The sequence below is a fragment of the Scomber japonicus genome, chromosome 13, assembly GCF_027409825.1.
Source record: "Scomber japonicus isolate fScoJap1 chromosome 13, fScoJap1.pri, whole genome shotgun sequence".
Lineage (NCBI taxonomy): Eukaryota > Metazoa > Chordata > Actinopteri > Scombriformes > Scombridae > Scomber > Scomber japonicus.
In genome coordinates this window covers 656,945-679,730 of record NC_070590.1, presented here as the reverse complement: position 1 = coordinate 679,730, position 22,786 = coordinate 656,945, and the positions used below count along the sequence as shown (strand labels likewise).

At 41.2% G+C, this 22,786-nt stretch overlaps 1 protein-coding gene across 2 annotated transcripts in view; it reads right to left on the bottom strand.

Annotated features, from left to right (window-relative positions):
* Positions 1 to 1,821: 1,821 nt before the first annotated feature.
* The window catches only part of LOC128371833 (NACHT, LRR and PYD domains-containing protein 3-like), a 74,932-nt gene continuing 53,967 nt past the window's right edge, over positions 1,822 to 22,786 (bottom strand). Inside the window, exons 8-11 of one of the 2 annotated variants that reach the window (XM_053332214.1) lie at positions 7,286 to 7,459; positions 4,652 to 4,825; positions 4,353 to 4,399; positions 1,822 to 2,461 (exon numbers count right to left, since the gene is read on the bottom strand). In XM_053332214.1, the coding sequence (XP_053188189.1) occupies positions 1,920 to 2,461; positions 4,353 to 4,399; positions 4,652 to 4,825; positions 7,286 to 7,459 (937 nt within the window). In that variant the 3' untranslated portion in view covers positions 1,822 to 1,919. Of the gene's footprint in view, positions 2,462 to 4,352; positions 4,400 to 4,503; positions 4,826 to 7,285; positions 7,460 to 22,786 lie in introns of those variants that run through there. The other variant, XR_008322820.1, reaches the window with a different exon arrangement.

The following is a 22,786-nucleotide window of genomic DNA, read 5'->3' as shown; positions in this document are numbered from 1 at the left end:
AGCTGCTAACAGCCTAGCATCGCCGCCGTTACACACGGTTCATATAATGTAAACAAACCTCCTTTCAAATAACGGCTTGTACCACTAATAAAACGTGTGCGTGCTTGATGACACATAACTTACATAATTTACAGTAAGTTTGGCACCTGACTAACCTGAAAGTCAGGAAAACTAAATAAAACACCGGAGAGGAAAACGGAGCTACTCACAATCGGCCACAGTCCCACAGTGCCACCCAGTGGTCAAAGGTGCACATAACAAGTGTCAATCCTTGTTTTAGGGTACAGGCAGATATAAATAATGTCAATAATCCCATACAAACAAACAATTAACAAATACCCTGCATGTTCAGTTTTAAAAAACAACATTTATTAAACTATAAAGTGATTACGTTTAGTTTGAAAGTTTTCAGATTAATGTGAAGGAATAAAATGTAACAGTAAAATTATGAGTCAAGTTTTTAATATTCAGTCATAGATAAAGTATTACAGGAAGTAGGAAGCAAAGGCAGACCAAGCCATCCTGAGCCTCCTACCTGAGGGCAACAACTCATATGTTTGATGTAAGGGGTGTGAGAGATCCTCACATATATTATTTGTATTACAGTAAAAGTACTGCAGTATTATAGTGATGTAGTATGTAGTATTACAGTAAAAGTACTGCAGTATTATAGTGATGTAGTATGCAGTATTACAGTAAAAGTACTGCAGTATTATGAGTGATGTAGTATGCAGTATTACAGTAAAAGTACTGCAGTATTATAGTGATCTAGTATGCAGTATTACAGTAAAAGTACTGCAGTATTATCGTGATGTAGTATGCAGTATTACAGTAAAAGTACTGCAGTATTATAGTGATGTAGTATGCAGTATTACAGTAAAAGTACTACAGTATTATAGTGATGTAGTATGCAGTATTACAGTAAAAGTACTGCAGTATTATAGTGATGTAGTATGTAGTATTACAGTAAAAGTACTGCAGTATTATAGTGATGTAGTATGCAGTATTACAGTAAAAGTACTGCAGTATTATAGTGATGTAGTATGCAGTATTACAGTAAAAGTACTACAGTATTATAGTGATGTAGTATGCAGTATTACAGTAAAAGTACTGCAGTATTATAGTGATGTAGTATGCAGTATTACAGTAAAAGTACTGCAGTATTATAGTGATCTAGTATGCAGTATTACAGTAAAAGTACTGCAGTATTATCGTGATGTAGTATGCAGTATTACAGTAAAAGTACTGCAGTATTATAGTGATGTAGTATGCAGTATTACAGTAAAAGTACTACAGTATTATAGTGATGTAGTATGCAGTATTACAGTAAAAGTACTGCAGTATTATAGTGATGTAGTATGTAGTATTACAGTAAAAGTACTGCAGTATTATAGTGATGTAGTATGCAGTATTACAGTAAAAGTACTGCAGTATTATAGTGATGTAGTATGCAGTATTACAGTAAAAGTACTACAGTATTATAGTGATGTAGTATGCAGTATTACAGTAAAAGTACTGCAGTATTATAGTGATGTAGTATGCAGTATTACAGTAAAAGTACTGCAGTATTATAGTGATGTGGTATGCAGTATTACAGTAAAATATACATACACAATGGCAACTCAATGTGCTTTACATAAAACAGAAAAACATGTCATTTGAAAACAAAGTACAGAAAAATAGAAAGAGAGAAATAAAATGCTAGAATAGAGCATTAAATATAAGATTGCAGCATAAAATAATAATTAGGTTTAAAATCATTAAAAGGACATAGAGTGCAAATGAAAGATTAAAATGTAAAGGAGAAGAGAAGTGTGATGATCTTTCTTTCTCCATTTCCATAATGTATATGTCTGTCTAGGGACCCCCTTGAAAATGAGATGCTACATCTTAAAGAGCTATCCTTTAATACATTCAATTCAATTCAGAGGAACCAGAGACACTGAGGAACCAGACCAGACCCAGAACCCAGCATACAGAGGTTGAGTGAATGTGGTGTTGAAGGTGTGGAGGTGGATCAGTGTGTCAGAGGAGACTCTGTAGAAGGACAGAGTGCCAGCAGGACAGTCCACATACACTGCTACTCTGTTAGAGACAGAGGAGGAGGAGGAGGAGGAGGAGGAGATGCGTGTTTCTCTGTTATTGTGACAGACAGAGTAACCATCAGTGCACTTCAGACTCCAGGACTGATCATTGGCTCCAAACAAACAGTCGTAACTGTATCCTTTCCTTCTGATTCTTCTGTAACTCACTGATATATAAACGTCTCCGCTCCACTCGACCTCCCAGTAACAGCGACCAGTCAGATCATTTCTACACAGCAGCTGAGGACAGTAGTCAAATCTGTCTGGATGATCAGGATATGACTGATCCTCCCCCTCATATGTCACCTTCCTGTTGTTATCAGACAGTTTGAGGAATCTGTGCATTGAGTTTGGATCCAGTTCCAGTTCACAGGCATCTGATGGAGAGAACGAGACACAATACAGCTGCAGTTTATCATCTGTTGATTTATGAACTACTTTACTGACAATCAGAGGTGGAAAGTAACTCATTACATTTACTGGCGTTACTGTAATTGAGTAGTTTTTTGTGTACTTGTACTTTTTAAAGTAGTTTTATAAATCTGTATTTTACTTTAACTTAAGTATGTTTTGTGTGAAGTATTGAACTACATTTTAAATCCCATCAAACGTGATGGTACAGCATCATGAACCATCATGATACAATAACTTAACATTCATAAAGTACTGCAGCCTGTGACGTCATCAAACAACTGTCTCACTCTATAGCTGTCTCACTCTATAGCTGTCTCACTCTACAGCTGTCTCACTCTGCATCTGTCTCACTCTGTAACTGTCTCACTCTGTAACTGTCTCACTCTTCAGCTGTCTCACTGCAGCTGTCTCACTGCAGCTGTCTCACTCTATAGCTGTCTCACTCTGCATCTGTCTCACTCTCTAACTGTCTCACTCTGCAGCTGTCTCACTCTGCAGCTGTCTCACTCTGCAGCTGTCTCACTCTATAGCTGTCTCACTCTGCATCTGTCTCACTCTCTAACTGTCTCACTCTGCATCTGTCTCACTCTTCATCTGTCTCACTCTGCAGCTGTCTCACTCTGCAGCTGTCTCACCCTGTATCTGTCTCACCCTGTATCTGTCTCACTCTTCATCTGTCTCACTCTGCATCTGTCTCACTCTGCATCTGTCTCACTCTGCATCTGTCTCACTCTGCATCTGTCTCACTCTACATCTGTCTCACTCTACATTGTGATGATTTCCACAAACTTCTCCAGAAGATAGCAGTACTACTGGAGATGAAAATTCAGCGACTCAAAGTCAACGTGGAGGTAAATGGTCAATATGGGAATGAAACCCCAGTACCAAGGAGAAAACAGCTGTGGACTGTGGCAAAAACAAAAAGTAAGAGCAAACCGACCCAAGACACAGGGATTCTACTAGAGAACAGATTTGCTGCTTTACAAGACCCTGACTCCCCAAAAGAAAGCTCATGTTCCAGCACCAGAGAAAGGTATGAGGCTAAATCACAAACTAAAAGGCCGCAGAAAGAGCTAACCACTGGGCCTCAGCGGTTCACACGCCTCCTTATTTATTGATGAGCTGCTGCAGCTGATCACACTGATCTGATCCATCACAACATCTCTGCTGTTTCACTATTTTACACCTGATGTTTCCTCAGGGAGGCAACACCTAATTATTCATTCATATTCATGTTTTTATTGATTTTTAATGATTATCTTTGATAACTATTACTTATTGCTGATAATCAAACCTGCTCCTACTGAGTCCCAACAACTGAGACATCACTGACGAAGACCATGAGATGTGACTGAAAGCTTTGGACATACAGAGTAAGTGAACCTTTAACAGTTCAGTTAGAACATGAACAGTCAACATGACAGTGATATTCAGTAATATTCATGTTTGTTCATCAGGTTTGGTGTAAAGTGAAGGTCTTTGCACATCAAGTCTGTTATTTTCATCTCAAACTGTCGTCTGTTACAAACACATTTTAGTCCAAATGCTCCAAACAGCTGAAGTCAGTATGAATGAATGAACTTTATCTGCAGGAGAGACATGAGGGACATTTTGGAGCAGGTAGCGCCACCATGTGGACATTTATAAAACATTTCTCTTTTAACTCCTGAACTGTGACCAACAGAAGGAAATTTCTGTTTCATGGATTCATTGGTTCAAGATACATGTCAGTTTAGGCCACGCCCATTTCTGACTAAACACATTTTCCATCATTTTGATCTTTTTTCACTTCTTTTACATATTTCATCCAGTTTTTCTCAAAGTTCTCATGAATCAAACTGAAAACACACTCACACTTCCTCAGACCAGGTTTCAGTCTCTGCAGTCCACCATGGTCCAACCTGGAGGAAGAGACAAAGACGCAATCAGCTTCATACACCTTCACTCATATCCACCATTAAACATGAACCACAGTCCCTCAGTTAGTCAGAGTGTCTGTCCATCTGTCCATACCTGAGAGTGTCCACTTGTCTGTCTATACCTGAGAGTGTCCACCTGTCTGTCCATACCTGAGAGTGTCCACCTGTCTGTCCATACCTGAGAGTGTCCATCTGTCTGTCCATACCTGAGAGTGTCCACCTGTCTGTCCATACCTGAGAGTGTCCAGTCTCCAGTGTGGATCCTTCAGTCCAGCAGACAGAAGCTTCTCTCCTGAGTCTCCTGGATGATTGTAGCTCAGGTCCAGCTCTCTCAGATGGGAGGGGTTGCAGCTCAGAGCTGAGGCCAGAGAAGCACAGCCTTCCTCTGTGATCAGACATCCTGACAGACTGAACACACACAACACTTCATCTAATGAGCTTAAAAACATTCTCAACTCAGTAAACAGGATTTTGTCCTTCAGGCCTTTATGTTCACACTCAGCGCCCCCTGCTGTATGTTGGTGTCATGCAGATACATTTTAGGTTAGTAGAAGCAGAGAAAGCACATGTTGCTGCTGGAGGCTGAAACTGCTGAAGCTCAGAGTTTAATCTGATGCCATTCTGTTTTTACTTTGGCAGAAAAATGTCTTTAAAGTTAAATATTGTTTAGAGTGGGACAGGATCTGCAGACAGCTGTGGTTAGAGACAAACTCTCCTTCCTGGAGGGAGTTCAGCTGGAATAATGTGACTCCACTCTTTCATACTCCGGCGCAAAAGACTAACTATTGAAATCAGACTGCCTGTTCGAGGTCCTGTGGAAAGTTTAGTCTGTATGTGAATTAATGAGGTAAGTTAAATTTTGTTTGACAACATTTCTAACGACAGTAAGAAGTTTTAATAGAAATGAAGATTAAATAACAGAAACATATATACTGACTCACATGTTGGTGTGAAGACATATACATAATCATAAAACTGACCTGAGAGTTTCCAGTCCACAGTGTGGACTCTCCAGTCCAGCAGAAAGCTGCTTCACTCCTGAATCCTGCAAGTTGTTGTGACTCAGGTCCAGATCTCTCAGACTAGAGGACTGGGAGCTGAGAACTGAGGACAGAGCTGCACAGCTTCTCTCTGAGAGGTTACAGTCAGTCAGTCTGGAGATATAATAATGAACAAGACAATAAATAAACGTTGTTAAAAAGCTGATTCTGGACTCTTTGTGATGCTCGATAAAAATGATCTTCTCAACACTACTTTAAATCTTTGTTGTTCTATTCTAAACATATTGGAGACATGACAGTTAAATATGACAGAATCAATGATGAAGAGACATGTAATGATCTAAATCCCATGATATCAAAGCAAAGATCAGTTTCTCTGTCTCAGCCAGTGATCATGTGTGTGTGCCATAAAGTATATAAACCTGAATCAAAGAAAGATAAACTGGAAAATTTAAACATTTTCTTTCCTGTGAATAATAAAACCCTGTTGGAAAACATCTGTCAATCAGAAATCCTGACATTAGAGAAGCTGGACCTCATAGTTTAGAATAATATGTCAAATATAAACTGTGTCATGATCTGACCTGAGAGTTTCCAGTCCACAGTGTGGACTCTCCAGTCCAGCTGAAAGCTGCTTCAGTACTGAATCCTGCAGGTTGTTGTTCCTCAGGTCCAGATCTCTCAGACTAGAGGACTGGGAGCTGAGAACTGAGGACAGAGCTGCACAGCTTCTCTCTGAGAGGTTACAGTCATTCAGTCTGGAGATATAAAGTAAAAAAACAAGCAATAGGTTATTTATTTAATTTTTTAAATACTCCGGCGCAAAAGACTAACTACTGAAATCAGACTGCCTGCTCGAGGTCCTGTGGAAACTTTATTTAAAAAACCAGTATGTGAATATGTGTTGATAAGTTATCACTATGCGTATACTCTCTGAGCTGCTGGGATAAATGAGGTGTGGGTACATATATCTATGTCTCTATGTGAATCCATTTTGGAGAGATGTCCATGGGGTCCTGGAGGCTGTTTTTAAAAAGAAAATGTACTTAAATTTTAAAATCATGTACCTTGGTGATGTGATCAGACTAGAATATGCAAAGCAGGATAAATACCTGCTGAGAGTTTGTTAGTGGGATGCAAAAAGGCCTGGACCAGAAAATGGCTTAAGAAAGACAAACCACCAATAAATGAGTGCATTGATATAATCTATAATATGTAAGTAATGGAGAGACACACTTTTACATGAAAGAACCAAGCTTATATTTTGGTGTTGAAATTCCAATTTTTTCCAAAGTTATTCCCTAAAAACGGGAATAATTCTCCATTGGAAATTAATGGGATTTTTTTTTTAAACCCACAAAATTTCCCCTTTTATCAGAGTCACCTAGCCAGTAGTAGAAATGTGATTCAAACATTAAAACGGAGGAAAACTTGTGCTCTCTCCAAAACATCAAACTGTTTTTACATAACATGTAAATTTTTCAAACTATGAGCAGTCAAACAAGGAGTGGAAATCACTTTTTCTTCAAAGTTAGAGTGGAAGCGGCAGTTAGCTTGAGTGTGAGAAGCAGTAAAAAATAACCTTAATTTTTATTTTTAACTTGAGCTCACGGCCAAACCGTAAAAGGAGACAAATATTTTTTGGTCTAAATGTAGACATAGGTGTTGGGATTCATAAAATGTGACGTTGACATGCGGGGTCTGCACAATATTTAAACCGGGGGGGGGGGGGGGGCGATACGTGATATTACAACACATCGGCTCAAAACGTGCAGAAAATATTTTTAGTATAAGAACTCTTTATGTGAACTAGAAACTGGGGAAAAAAGATATATATACATATATATACATAATCATAAAAAGTGACCTGAGAGTTTCCAGTCCACAGTGTGGACTCTCCAGTCCAGCAGAAAGCTGCTTCACTCCTGAATCCTGCAGGTTGTTGTTACTCAGGTCCAGATCTCTCAGACTAGAGGACTGGGAGCTGAGAACTGAGGACAGAGCTGCACAGCTTCTCTCTGAGAGGTTACAGTCAGTCAGTCTGGAAATATAATATTGAACAAGACAATAAATAAACTCTGTTAAAAAGCTGATTCTGGACTCTTTGTGATGCTCGATAAAAATGATCTTCTCAACACTACTTTAAATCTTTGTTGTTCTATTCTAAACATATTGGAGACATGACAGTTAAATACAACAGCATTAATGATGAACAGACATGTAATGATCTAAATCCCATGATATCAAAGCAAAGATCAGTTTCTCTGTCTCAGCCAGTGATCATGTATGTGTGCCATAAAGAATATGAACCTGAATCAAAGAAAGATAAACTGGAAAATTCAAACATTTTCTTTCCTGTGAATAATAAAACCCTGTTGGAAAACATCTGTCAATCAGAAATCCTGACATTAGAGAAGCTGGACCTCATAGTTTAGAATAATATGTCAAATATAAACTGTGTCATGATCTGACCTGAGAGTTTCCAGTCCACAGTGTGGACTCTCCAGTCCAGCAGAAAGCTGCTTCACTCCTGAATCCTGCAGGTTGTTGTTACTCAGGTCCAGATCTCTCAGACTAGAGGACTGGGAGCTGAGAACTGAGGACAGAGCTGCACAGCTTCTCTCTGAGAGCTTACAGTCGGTCAGTCTGGAAATATAAAGATTTTTATAAGAGGCCATGTTACATAATGAATATGTTCAATAAAGAAAATATAATTGCCATAAAGCTACTTCCAATGCTGTGATTAACAGGTTGCCAATTCCTGTTGTTATTTCACATCGCAAACCAAGGCACAGGCACAGGTGCAGACGAACTGTTGATCACAGTGTCCTAGTTAATATAGTCAGGTCAGTTAACCCTAAACCTTTGGGTTATTTAACATCCCTTCGCTGACTAACAAGGGACCTCTGCTATATGATCTCCTGAATGATCGTAAGTTTGATTTCTTTTGCTTGACTGAGACATGGCAGCAGCCTAAGGACTTCTCACCACTGAATCAAACCGTTCCTCCTGGGTTTGTCTACACATCACAACCCCGTTTCTCTGGTAGAGGGGGCGGCCTGGCAATACTCTACAGTGAAAAGTGGAAAGTGTCCTCTATTACCGTACCTGTGTACCCTTCATTTGAGTCCATTGCTCTTCAAATCAAGGGCCCAACTCCTACCATCCTCGCCACTGTTTATCGTCCACCCAAGCCGAACAATGCCTTCCTGCAGGAATTCTCTGCCTTCTTAACAACCTTATGTTCTGTGTCCCCAAATCTACTCTTGCTGGGTGATTTTAATATTCACTTGGATAGCATCAACAATGCTTTTACAAGGGACTTTACTTCATGCCTTGACAGTTTTGGAAAACAGCAATATATTGACTTTCCAAAACACTCCAAGGGACACATTCTTGACCTAATCTGCTGGTCTGGTGTAATCCCTCATAACTGCTGTGCCTCAGATCTGCCTATCTCAGATCACAAGTTAATATCCTGCAACATCAATCTAAGATTATCCAAGACTATTATGCATCGCTCTATCACATCCCGAAACATAAAACATATTGACTTGTTGGCTCTCTCCAATGGTATTGATGACCTTCCCAGCAGAGAAAATTTATCCACCACAGATGAACTGGTATCCCACTACAATGATGGACTTCATGGACTGCTCAATACTCTTGCACCTCTGAAAAATAGGTCTGTTTCTTTTACCCACTCCGCTCCTTGGTTTACTCCAGCCCTACGCCAGCTCAAAACTAAAGGCTGTCGCTTGGAGCGCCTTTATATTAAAACCGGCCTGGCAGTTCACAAAGAAATGTACTATAACCACATACTCCAATACAAGGATGCTCTTTCCTCAGCCAAGACCACATACTACTTAACCTTAACCAGGACAGCTGATGGGAACACTAGAGCCCTATTCTCAACTCTCAACAACATTCTGAAACCACCTGATGCTCTACCACCTCATCTACTCACAGTTACACAGTGTGATATCTTCATGACCTTCTTCAATGCCAAAATTGAAAATATCCACCAGACACTGACTGCTGCTAAAAACTCTGCATCCTCTCTGCACTCTTGGCCTACATCTTCCTCTAGCTCTCCGCTCACCAGTTTCATACTGCCAACTGTCTCTGAAATAAGTGGTCTCATTCATAAATCCAAGTCATCTACCTGCCAGTTAGACCCACTACCGACCCACCTGGTCAAAAGCTGCCTACCTGCCCTGTCCGCATTAATAACTGACATCATTCATTCCTCACTGACTTCTGGTGTTGTTCCATCATCACTAAAGACTGGTGCAATAACACCAACACTCAAGAAACCTAGCGCCGATCCGAATGCCTTGAACAACTTCCGTCCCATCTCAAACCATTTCTCTCCAAAATACTTGAAAGAACTGTTGCAGCTCAGGTCTACACCCATCTGTCTGACAACAACCTCTATGAACAATTTCAGTCAGGCTTCCGTGCCCTCCACAGCACTGAGACAGCCCTATTGAAAATCACAAACAACCTCCTGATGGCATCTGACTCTGGACTTCTCTCCATTCTGGTTCTCCTCGACCTGAGTGCAGCTTTCCACACCCTTTCTCATGACTTCCTCCTGAACAGATTAGCCTCCATTGGAATCACCGACATCCCACTGGCTTGGTTCACATCATATCTCTCTGGCCGCACACAGTTTGTTCAAATCAAAAACCTGAGATCCTGCTCCTCTCCAGTCTCTAGTGGTGTTCCCCAGGGCTCTGTCCTTGGCCCCCTCCTGTTCATTATCTATCTTTTGCCTCTTGGTCACATTCTCAGGAAACTGTTACGCTGATGATACCCAACTCTATCTTTCCACTAAGCCTACTTCCACTCTGCCACCGACAGCTCTATCCGACTGCTTACTGGAAATTAAATCATGGCTCTCACTCAATTTTCTTAAACTTAACGTCGAAAAAACTGAGGTCCTTCTCATCGGTACCAGATCAACCCTAGCAACACTCAACACTTTCTCCATGTCCATCGACAATTCCACTGTTCCTCCTCTCAGGTAAAGAGCCTGGGTCTCATCCTGGACAGCACACTATCTTTCGAAGCCCACATCAATAGCTTTACTCGGTCAGCATACTTCCATCTACATAACATCAATCGTCTCCGCCCCTCACTTTCACCAACCTGCACCGCTATCCTGGTAAACACCCAGATCAGGGTTAGGGTTAGGGTTGGGGGGGGGTGATGGTGCCAGGTTGGGAAGGATCTTGAATATGAGGAGTAGAATCTTAAAGTCAATGTGGGATTTGATAGGGAGGCAGTGAAGTTGCTGCAGGGCAGGAGTGATGTGTTCAATAGAGGGAGTTCTGGTTATGATGCGAGCGGCTGCGTTCTGGACCAGTTGGAGTTTGTGGAGAGATTTCCGCGGAAGACCAAAGAGGAGAGAGTTACAGTAGTCCAGACGGGAGGGTTGGGGTTAGGATAGGGTTAACCCTAACCCTAACCCTGACGCTTCACAACCTGGCACCATCATATCTCTCTGAACTTATCCACATCTACACACCTTCTGGAACTCTCCGATCCTCCTGTGCCAACCAGCTCTTCGCCCCATCTGCCAACTTAACCACCATGGGGTCAAGAGCTTTCAGCCGATCAGCCCCCCGCCTATGGAACTCTCTCCCACCTGACATTCGCACTTCAGACTCTGTCTCCACCTTTAAATCCCACCTGGAAAACGCTTCTATTCAGAGTGGCCTACTCTGTCTCACACTGACTATGCAATCTTCGTTCTTGTTTATTTATTGTATTAATGCACTTTGTAGTCACATTCATATTTATTCTTTATCTTTGCACTAAATGTCACCTGATTTATATTGTTTGATGTACTGTTGTTGTGTTATATGGGCCTTGTAAGGTGACCTTGAGAGCTTTGAAAGACGCCTTTAAATAAAATGCATTATTATTATTAGTATAACAGTGTCACAAGATTCATTATAATCATTATAACTTTAACCTGAGTTTCAAGTCTGCTGTGTTGATACCGAACACTGACCAGGTACAAGCTTTCTTGTTTAATTTAATTTCAATTGTTAAAGTCGGAACATCACATAATGCATATAGGAAATAAACAAATGGTGAAAGGGTTGTAATTTTATAACGTCTGAAAAAACTAACCTGAGAGTTTCCAGTCCACAGTGTGGACTCTCCAGTCCAGCAGAAAGCTGTTCCACTCCTGAATCCTGCAGGTTGTTGTTCCTTAGGTCCAGATCTCTCAGACTAGAGGACTGGGAGCTGAGAACTGAGGACAGAGCTGCACAGCTTCTCTCTGAGAGGTTACAGTCAGTCAACCTGGAGAAGAATCAGCAGAACAAAAGAGAACTATTGTAAATATGACTTGAGCAAAGATGAAACTATATTAATCTGGATAGTTCTGTGTGCAGCTACAGAGCTTTGTTGGAGGCTTTGACCACTGGCAGCAGCCTCAGAAGAGCCTCCTCTGAAGCAGAGTATTTCTTCAGGTCAAACACATCCAGATCTTTTTCTGATGACAGTAAGATGAAGACCAGAGCTGACCACTGAGCAGGAGACAGTTTATCTGTGGAGAGACTTCCTGATCTCAGGTACTGTTGGATCTCCTCCAGTAGAGAACGATCATTCAGTTCATTCAGACAGTGGAACAGATTGATGCTTCTCTCTGCAGACACATTCTCACTGAGCTTCTTCTTGATGTACTCGATTGTTTTCTGATTGGTCTTTGAGCTACTTCCTGTCTGTGTCAGCAGGCCTCGTAGGAGAGTCTGATTGGTCTCCAGTGAAAGACCCAGGAGGAAGCGGAGGAACAAGTCCAGGTGTCCATTTGGACTCTTTAAGGCTTCGTCCACAGCACTCTGGTAGAAACGTGTTGATTTGCCACTGAACACTTCAGACCAGGATGTTGTTTGTTCTTCTGTCAGCAGATTGACTCCAGACTTGATGAATGTCAGATGGACATGAAGAGCAGCCAGAAACTCCTGAAGGCTCAGATGGACAAAGCAGAACACCTTGTCCTGGTACAGCCCTCTCTCCTCTTTAAAGACCTGTGTGAACACTCCTGAGCACACTGAGGCTGCTCTGATATCGATGCCACACTCTGTCAGGTCTGATTCATAGAAGATCAGGTTGCCTTTCTGCAGCTGCTCAAAAGCCAGTTTTCCCAGAGACTCAATCATCTTCCTGCTCTCTGGACTCCAGTGTGGATCTGTCGCAGCTCCTCCATCATACTTGACCTTCTTCAGTTTGGACTGAAGCACCAGGAAGTGGATGTACATCTCAGTCAAGGTCTTGGGCAGTTCTCCTCCCTCTCTGCTTTTCAACACATCCTCCAGAACTGTAGCAGTGATCCAGCAGAAGACTGGGATGTGGCACATGATGTGGAGGCTTCGTGATGTCTTGATGTGGGAGATGATGGTGCTGGCCAGCTCCTCATCTCTGAATCTCTTCCTGAAGTACTCCTCCTTCTGTGGGTCAGTGAACCCTCTGACCTCTGACACCATGCCGACACACTCAGGAGGGATCTGATTGGCTGCTGCAGGTCGTGTGGTTATCCAAAGGCGAGCAGAGGGAAGCAGTTTCCCCCTGATGAGGTTTGTCACCAGCACATCCACTGAGGTGGACTCTGTAACATCAGTCAGGATCTCAGTGTTGTGGAAGTCCAGAGGAAGTCGACACTCATCCAGACCGTCAAAGATGAACACAACCTGGAACTCTTCAAACCTGCAGATTCCTGCTTCTTTGGTTTCAGTAAAGAAGTGATGAACAAGTTCCACCAAGCTGTACTTTTTCTCTTTCACCACATTCAGCTCTCTGAAAGTGAATGGAAATGTGAAGTGTATGTCCTGGTTGGCTTTGTCTTCAGCCCAGTCCAGAGTGAACTTCTGTGTTAAGACTGTTTTCCCAATGCCAGCCACTCCCTTTGTCATCACTGTTCTGATTGGTTCATCTCTTCCAGGTGAGGCTTTAAAGATGTCTTCATGTCTGATTGTTGTTTCTGGTCTGTCTGGTTTCCTGGATGCTGTTTCAATCTGTCTGACCTCATGTTCATCATTGACCTCTGCAGTCCCTCCCTCTGTGATGTAGAGCGGTGTGTAGATCTCATTCAGAAGGGTTGGGTTTCCTGCTTTAGCGATCCCCTCAAACACACACTGGAACTTCTTCTCCAGGTTAGACTTGAGTTCACGTTGACACTTTGCAGCACGAGTTCCTGAATGAACAAATAACAAATGAAATCAGTGAGTGGATCCTACAGAAAGTCTAGAAATCTGAACATGTAAGTGTGTCTGTGTAGTTTTTCCTTCTCCATCGGTTTTATTCAGCTCATCAGTGGAGGACAAACAGCCTCTGATCTGATGCAGATGTGTGCAGCATATTTACAGCAGAGTTTGAAATATAAACCTCTCCCATGTTGCCTCCATTTCCTCTCCATCATGTTAAATCTGTTAAAATCCTCTTACTCTGCAGACGCGCAGCCAGCTCCTCCTGCTTCATTCTCCTCAGGAAGTGCACTGTGATCTTCAGAAATGCCTCTCTGCTGCTCCTCCTCTGCTCTTCCTCCTCACCGTCCAACACCTCCTCATCCTCACTCTGACTCTCTAAGCATTCTGGGTCATCTGGACTCAGACCCCTCTGGACTCTCTTCAGCTCGTTCTTCACAAAAGTGACGATGTTCTCCTCCAGCAGCTGGAACAGAAAGATAAAGTGAACATTTCATTTAAACTGGTAGAACACAACATGTCATTCATGTGTCAGTCTGAAGGCCTGCTGGTCTAAACAGAGCAGCATGGACACTGTTAGGACCTGAATGCTACTTTACTATTTCATCTGTGGTTGATGGAGTTAATAGTAAAAGGTGTGTTTGTACATGTACACACCATAAATATGGAGTCCAGCTGTGTTTGATGCTGCTGTGAAGACTGATCACTGGGAACCTCTGAGCTCTGCTGCTGAACTCTGTGGAGAAAACATCACGTTTAAGGACATTTAGTGACTCAAATCTCAAATCTTAAAGAGGCAATTAGTCGGGCAAAATCAGGAAAGTCACCAGGAGCTGACGGAATGGGAGCTTCCCTCTATAAAACATTCAAAGAAGAGTTAATCCCACTACTCCAGGACTCATTTAATTATAGTCTCAGATCAGGCAAGATCCCTCCCTCATGGAAGGAAGCCATTATTTCCATTATTCCAAAGGAAGGTAAAGACAAAGAATATTGCTGTAACTACAGACCTATATCGCTTTTAAATGTGGATTATAAACTTTACACCTCAATTATAGCTAAAAGATTGGAGACATTTATGCAGGATTTGATTGACGAGGACCAGACTGGTTTTGTTAAAGGAAGACAAACACAAGATAACATAAGAAGGAGTTTACATGTCATAGAAAATATACAGAGCAAGGGGGAAAGTGCCATTTTGGTAAGCATAGATGCCGAAAAGGCTTTTGATAGTGTGAGTTGGGTATTTCTATACAAGGTATTGGAAAAATTTGGTTTTAATAAGGAATCTGTGAATTGCATTAAGTCGTTATATCAGGAACCTATGGCAAGGATTAGAATAAATGGTAGTTTGACAAAAAGTTTCACTCTGGAAAGGGGGACAAGACAGGGGTGCAGCCTCTCTCCGAGTCTATTCGCATTATTTATCGAACTGCTAGCCCAAATGACCAGGCAGGAGGAAGAAATTAAAGGGGTGAAAATAGGAAGGGAGGAACATAAGATAGGATTATTTGCGGATGATATATTGATTTTTTTTAAAGCAACCCAATGAAAGTTTCCCAAAACTCATTAGGCTACTGGAGAATTATGGAAAATATTCAAGTTACAAAATTAATGTTACAAAAACACAGATCTTGTCAATAAACTACTCCCCGGCCCAAGAGATAAAGGATACATATAAACTCAATTGGAATGCCAAATCAATAAAGTACTTGGGAGTAAATGTTACAAAAGGAATAGACAAGCTATATGACGCAAGTTACACTAAAATAAATCAAGAAATTCGGAGAGACTTGGAGAGATGATCTGCTATTTTTTTTTACTTCAGCTCAAGGATAGAAATAATTAAGATAAATGTCTTACCGAGACTCTTATACTTATTTCAGTCTCTGCCAGTAAAGATTCCACCGAAGCAGTTTACTGAATGGGACAGGTGGATATCAAGGTTTATATGGGGAGGAAAGAAACCTAGGACCAGGTACAAAACTCTGCTCCCCAAAGATAAGGGAGGAATGGCTCTGCCAAACCTCGAGGAGTACTTCTATGCCGCACAAATCAGACCCTTGATATGTTGGTGTGACAATGAGTATTTTTCAAGATGGAAAAGTATAGAAATAGAGCAGGCGGGCGTTGAAGTACGAAACTTGATAGCATATAAAGGCCTACTGGGAAAAATAGGTAACCAATTGAATGTAATAACCAAAAATACAATTGAAATATGGAATACCGTTGTTGAAAGGTAAACAAGAGTAAGAGGTAAAGAATTTGAGCTGGTTTGCATTTGACGATAGGTTTATGCCGGGGATAAATGACAAAGGGTTTAAACAATGGGCAAAAAAAGGGATCACAGCAATATGTACAATGGTTGAACGAGGTAAGCTGCAGAGTTTTGAGAAGTTGAGGGATTGATTTGGACTAGATGAACATGAACAATATCGCTACCTGCAAATAAAGGATTATTATGAGAAAGAGATAAAAACTGATACTGATAATGAGATTGTTGAGGTATTACGGAGAGTTTATGAAGGTAAAAAATGCAGAGTAATCTCAGTCCTTTATAAAAGTTTGATGTCATGTGGAAAGTCTTCCTCCCTTTATATCAAAGAAAAATGGGAAAAGAAATTAAAAGAACAGATAACAGAGGAAGAGTGATTTAATATTTGTAAAACACAGTGCACGTCCACTAGCTCCAGGATCTGGAGAGAATTCAACTGGAAGAATATGGTCAGATTTTTTATAACCCCCAAGATTAGAAAAGGGGCGGTGTCTACTCAGCAGCCATGCTGGAGAGCGTGTGGCCACATGGATGCTGACCATACACATATATTCTGGTCCTGCCAAAAGTTAAAAGGATACTGGCACAAAATATGGAGGGGTTTACAAAAAATAATAGGATACAAGATACCAAAAACATGTAGGATACTCTACTTGGGGATTCTAACAGAAGATACAATACAAAAAGAGGATGAGTATCTTGTTAAAGTATTGCTGTACAAAGTAGACCCCCCGACGGAGGAGCAGTGGATGTGCACTGTGGAGGAGATTTTTGTAATGGAGAAAATCACACATAAACTGAGACTACAAGAGACACAATTTGAGGATAAATGTGAAAAATGGACTGATTACAGACGACGAGAAGAGGACACCACCATCGCCACTGAACAATAAGGACATTGATATAAGGATGAGTGTTTAACTATGTATGTATGATGTGCCCTGACACTGTAGTTCCAAAAAAAAAAGAAAGATGGAAATATAAACATCCCAGTTCACCTTCAGATGGATGAACACAGCATCAAGCAGCTTTTACTCTGTACAGACTCTGTTAGAGCAGCTACAAGGTGATCCAAACATCTTTTTAAAGACTGGCCCTGGTGCTTTATGTGTTTTCACAGATGTTGTGGCTTCAGCTTCCTCTTTTTGTGTCACGCTGTCATCCATCAAATGTTTAGTATCTTCTTTTAATAATCTTCTGTCCATTTCCAACTGATTCAAACAGATCCTGATAATAACTTTCAATCATTTTCTGATGTCAATGGGATCATTGATCATATTGATCTCCTGATCTATGAGAGAAGAAAGGAAAAGATCCTTTTTCTTCATTTTTCTCTTCTTGTTTGTTTGTTTGTTTAGAAGAGAGGAGGCAGAAGAAGAAAGAGAAATAAAAAGGTATGAAATGAAACTGGTATAAGCTGTGGCTGAATGAGCCGGTACATGAGGGTGAGTTACAAAGGAGTCGGGATCAGGTGGATTAATATTGTAATGATATCAATGTGTTGTCTGTTAGATTGAATCAGATGAAGTAAATAAAGTGAAAGAGAAGAAAATAAAGCCACAGAGGTGTTACATGTCAGTGTTGTCCTGCAGAGGGCAGCAAACACCTGCCAACACTGAGTGAGAAGCTCTGTGAGAGAGGAAGATGAGTCTTTCTGAGATGAAGATGTTCCTGTTACACTGAACAATAATCAGCTGTCCAATCACAGCTTGGAGGCAGAGCCGTGGGCGGAGCTTATCAACAGCAGCAGAGGTGAAGTCAAACATGACAGACAGCCTTTGACTATGAAGTTACACACATATTGATATAGTGACCATGTTGGTGTCTTATAACACTGAACTCTTTGACATGTGACTGTTGTACAGGTGAACACTGTGACGTCACTGATGAAACTAGATATTTCTCCACTTTCTATAACAGAGCAGATGTGTTTAAACATGATGGACTCCTATGAACTATGACTATCCATGAACGTTGAACTCACACTTTGCTCCTGCAAAGCATTCGCTGCTTGACGGTGAGGAAACCAAAATAGTCTCTATCCCCGACTCTCAGTCTCTGCTCCTGTCTTCAGTGTCTCTGTTCTTATCACTAATGGTCCTCATAAACAACACCAGTCTAAATCCTATAACAAGTGCAGACCAGAACATTTAAAAACTATAAAACCTAATTCCAAAACAAGTATAAAATCAAACTCTATAACTAACTCTACTTATCCCTACGATGACTCCAGCAATCACTGTTTCAATCCTCATGTTTTCAAGTCAAGACAAGGTTTGGGGCTGATGCCTCTAAATATGAGAAACATATGCAACTCATTTAAATTGGATCATTTGACAATTGTCAGATCACAGACTGACCCTGATATCCTGTTTCTAACAGAAACCTGGCTTAAAGACAGAACGCATGCCTCAGAAATGTCCAACATGACTTTAATCAGTTCAGAATAGACAGAGTTGGTAGAGTTGGTGTGGCTGTTTATGTTAAATCATCTGTCACTGTCTGATAAACTGTCAGTATACCTGACTCCTTTGAATGAACTGCTCTTAAAATGAACCTATCCATAATAACTCCATTAAGGTTGTGGCAGTATACAGACCATCCTCAGCTTTCTCCAGTCAATCAATAACTTAACAGACTTACTCACACAGTACAACAGATGTTGGTCTATGGTCTTAACTGGTTCACATCTGATTCAGATTATTTAAAAGAAATGTGTAATAATCTGAATCTGACAGATAATTAATGAGCCAACTAGACCGAACTTGAAGGAGATCAACTCAATAGACCTAAATTTGTGCAACAGGAGTAAAAATATAACAGCTTCTGTTGTTTTCAGCCTTGGTATCAGTGACCACTGTCCTTTAGCCTCAGAAACACTAACATGGAAACATCTTGCTCTAAGATTATTATCAAAGGGAATTTTAAACAATTCAACAAGGAGGCTTTTCTCTATGAGTCATATACATCACATGTGAAATATCAAATCTGGATCTGGCTCTCGACTATTTTACAAACTCCTTTCTGTCGACCATCGATAAACACGCACCCTTTAAAAAGCTTTGGGTTAAAATCAGATCACGGCTCTGAAAGAGGGAGGGACTTGCTTCTTCCCTCCTAAAGTATTACATATTGTGTGATTTAGCAAATAATTAAATAATCTTGACAGGCACATAAATCAACCAAATAACTTCAAATAAACATAGTTTGGTGAACCAGAAAGTAGTAAGAAAATAAAAGTATTTATAAATAAATCTTAAATTAAATTAAATTCTATTTAATAAAAATAAGGAACTCTGTTTCTACTGGGTTACACCCATACTAAACTTCACTTATAAATTCTTACCTTCCATCAGCAGGTTGTCCTTTAAACTTCAGAGGATGACCCATAGACCAGTCACTCTTCATGGACACACAGCTGGGTTCAGGAGAGTCTGTTCTCTGCTGCTGCATCCTGATATGAATAAAGAAGTGGAAAAACATGTAGTTAACACCAAAGAACTGCAGCCCAGCTTCACTGAGTCTCTGCTGCCTCCACAGACACCCAGCCAGCTCACAAAACATCAGCCCCCCTGCTGAGGTCCTCCTGTCTCTTGGTCTCCTTTCTATGTGGTTTTCTTGACACCTTGGTCTCCAAAGTTTCTGTCCTGAGCAGCTCTTCCAGCCTCCAGAGTGGTCCTGTCCATCTGTCCTGCCTTCTTTCTCCTCTTTGTTTTCTCCCTCCTGACCAGCCTGGAGGGACATTTGGGAGCTGTCCCTTGAGTGGGCGACTGTCATGATTCCTGTTTAAGCTCTGTTTGTGTTGTCCTGTCTGTTTCTGTTCCTGCCTTCAGTTTCAAACCCACCTGCTCACCTGCTGCCACTGTGTGATTCCCTCATCAGCTCCTCACTACATATACTGCTCTCACTCATTTTCTTTCATTCTAGACACTAGATTGTGATGCTGTTCCTGTCTGTTCCTGTTCCTCTTGTTACCTGTTCTTGTTGGTTTCAACCTTATTTGAACTGCTTTCCCTTTATGGTCTGTAAGCCTGTCTGTTGGTTTCTGAGCATTAAAGCTGTTTCCATTTAACCTGTCTGTGGTGTTTGTGCCTGGTTCACCTGCTCCGCCCCACATAACACAGGAGGTTTATTCAGCCCAAACAGTGATTTGGCAAATAACAATTAAATAATCTTGGCACATAAATCAACCAAATAACTTCAAATAAACATAGTTTGGTGAACCAGAAAGTAGTAAAAAAATAAAAGTATTTATTAATAATCTTAAATTAAATTAAATTCTATTTAATAAAAATAAGGAACTCTGTTTCTACTGGGTTACACCCATACTAAACTTCACTTTTAAATTCTTACCTTCCATCAGCAGGTTGTCCATCTTTAAACTTCAGAGGATGACCCATAGACCAGTCACTCTTCATGGACACACAGCTGGGTTCAGGAGAGTCTGCTCTCTGCTGCTGCATCCTGATATGAATAAAGAAGTAGAAAAAACATGTAGTTAACACCAAAGAACTGCTGTCGGGGTTAAGCATAGCTCAGCGGGTAGCGCACCCGCCCCATGTGTTGAGGCTATAGTCCTCGTTGCAGGCGATCCCGGTTCGAATCCCGCACCGAGCGGTCTCATCCTGCATGTCATTCCTCCCTCTCTCTGCCTCCTGTTTCCTGTCTATCTCTACTGTCCTGTACATTAAAGACAAAAAAGCCAGAAAAAATATACTTAAAAAAAAGTCTCTCTGCTGTCCAGCTTCACTGAGTCTCTGCTGTCCAGCTTCACTGAGTCTCTGCTGCCTCCACAGACACCCAGCCAGCTCACAAAACATTAGCCCTCCTGTTGAGGTCCTCCTGTCTCTTGGTCTCCTTTCTATGTGGTTTTGTTGACACCTTGGTCTCCAAAGTTTCTGTCCTGAGCAGCTCTTTCAGCCTCCAGAGTGGTCCTGTCCATCTGTCCTGCCTTCTTTCTCCTCTGTGTCTTCTCCCTCCTGACCAGACTGGAGGGACATTTGGGTGCTGTCCCTTGAGGGGCAACTGTCATGATTCCTGTTTAAGCTCTGTTTGTGTTGTCCTGTCTGTTTCTGTCCCTGCCTTCAGTTTCAAACCCACCTGCTCACCTGCTGCCACTGTGTGATTCCCTCATCAGCTCCTCACTACATATACTGCTCTCACTCATTTTCTTTTATTCTAGACACTAGATAGTGATGCTGTTCCTGTCTGATCCTGTTCCTCTTGTTACCTGTTCCTGCTGGTTTCAACCTTATTTGAACTGCTTTCCCTTTATGGTCTGTAAGCCTGTCTGTTGGTTTCTGAGCATTAAAGCTGTTTCCATTTAACCTGTCTGTGGTGTTTGTGCCTGGTTCACCTGCTCCGCCCCACATAACACAGGAGGGTTATTCAGCCCAAACAGTGATTTGGCAAATAACAATTAAATAATCTTGACAGGCACATAAATCAACCAAATAACTTCAAATAAACATAGTTTGGTGAACCAGAAAGTAGTAGGAAAATAAAAGTATTTATTAATAAATCTTAAATTAAATTAAATTCTATTTAATAAAAATAAGGAACTCTGTTTCTACTGGGTTACACCCATACTAAACTTCACTTTTAAATTCTTACCTTCCATCAGCAGGTTGTCCTTCTTTAAACTTCAGAGGATGACCCATAGACCAGTCACTCTTCATGGACACACAGCTGGGTTCAGGAGAGTCTGCTCTCTGCTGCTGCATCCTGATACAAACAAACAACAAATCAAAGAGTTTAAAAAGATGAATTTTGAGCAGACTGTCAGCAGCTGAAGTTTTAGAAGCAGAATGAAAATCAGTAAGAAGACAGTGGATGAGAAACGTTCTCCTGTTCATCAAAATGTCATCTGATGAAAGATGCTGTCTCATCTTAGTTGATTAGTTGACTAATCAGTGGTTGAGCTCTTTGTTAACTCACAAAGTTAGTAGTTCATTCTGAGTTATTGTGACTTATTATTCAGTAGTTGAGTGTCAGATGTGACAGTGAGTGTGAATAATGATGGTGGAGTGATGTGAGTGGAGAACAGTGATGGACAGTTAGAGATCCTCATCTCACCTCTGAGCTTTGGTCTGGCTGTCATGTTCCCCACACAGAGAGCTTTTAGAGGGAGGGACTCCCTCCTCTCTGTCCTCACACTGATCCATAGCAGAGAAACAGCTGCTGGGAGAGCTGCACTCACTCACTACAACATGGAAGATGTTCAGCTGCTCAGTTCACATCCAGTCACAGAGACTTTGGAGCTTCAGCTGTGGAGGAAACACAGAGAGAGAAGATGCTGCTGATTCTCCTTCATCAGTCCATCTGATGTGAGGCTGCTGTCACTTCATCATCACTTCACTGTCAAAGTCTACAAACATCAAATGTGCTTCTACTGACAGCTGGAGGAGGGACCACACCACCATCATCCATTACAAACAGCCAGGAGACAAACATCTGACAGGCTGCTGCTCAACATCAGCTAAACCAATCAGCTGATAGATTTTAGGAGACGGGAGGTGAAGACACATGAGTGTGTCTACATGAAAGGAGCTGAGGTGGAACAGGTGAACAGCTTCAGGTTCCTGCATCACTGACTCTCTACTGTTCTCTCTACTGTTCTCTGATGCTCTGAACATCAGCTGTTTCTATTATTTAGTCCACCCTCATTGATAGAAATGGACTAAATATGAGAAACAGCTCTCAGTAGAACAATATCATTCAACAGCAGCACAAAGTGCAGCCTCCAAAATGAGCAAGAAGCTGAATGAACACAAAGTGAACATTAAAGCTTGATGAAGGAGGATTTACTGCAGGACTGTTGGATCACACTGCAGCAGCTGGACCTCACAAACTGACTCTAACTGCTTTATTTCAC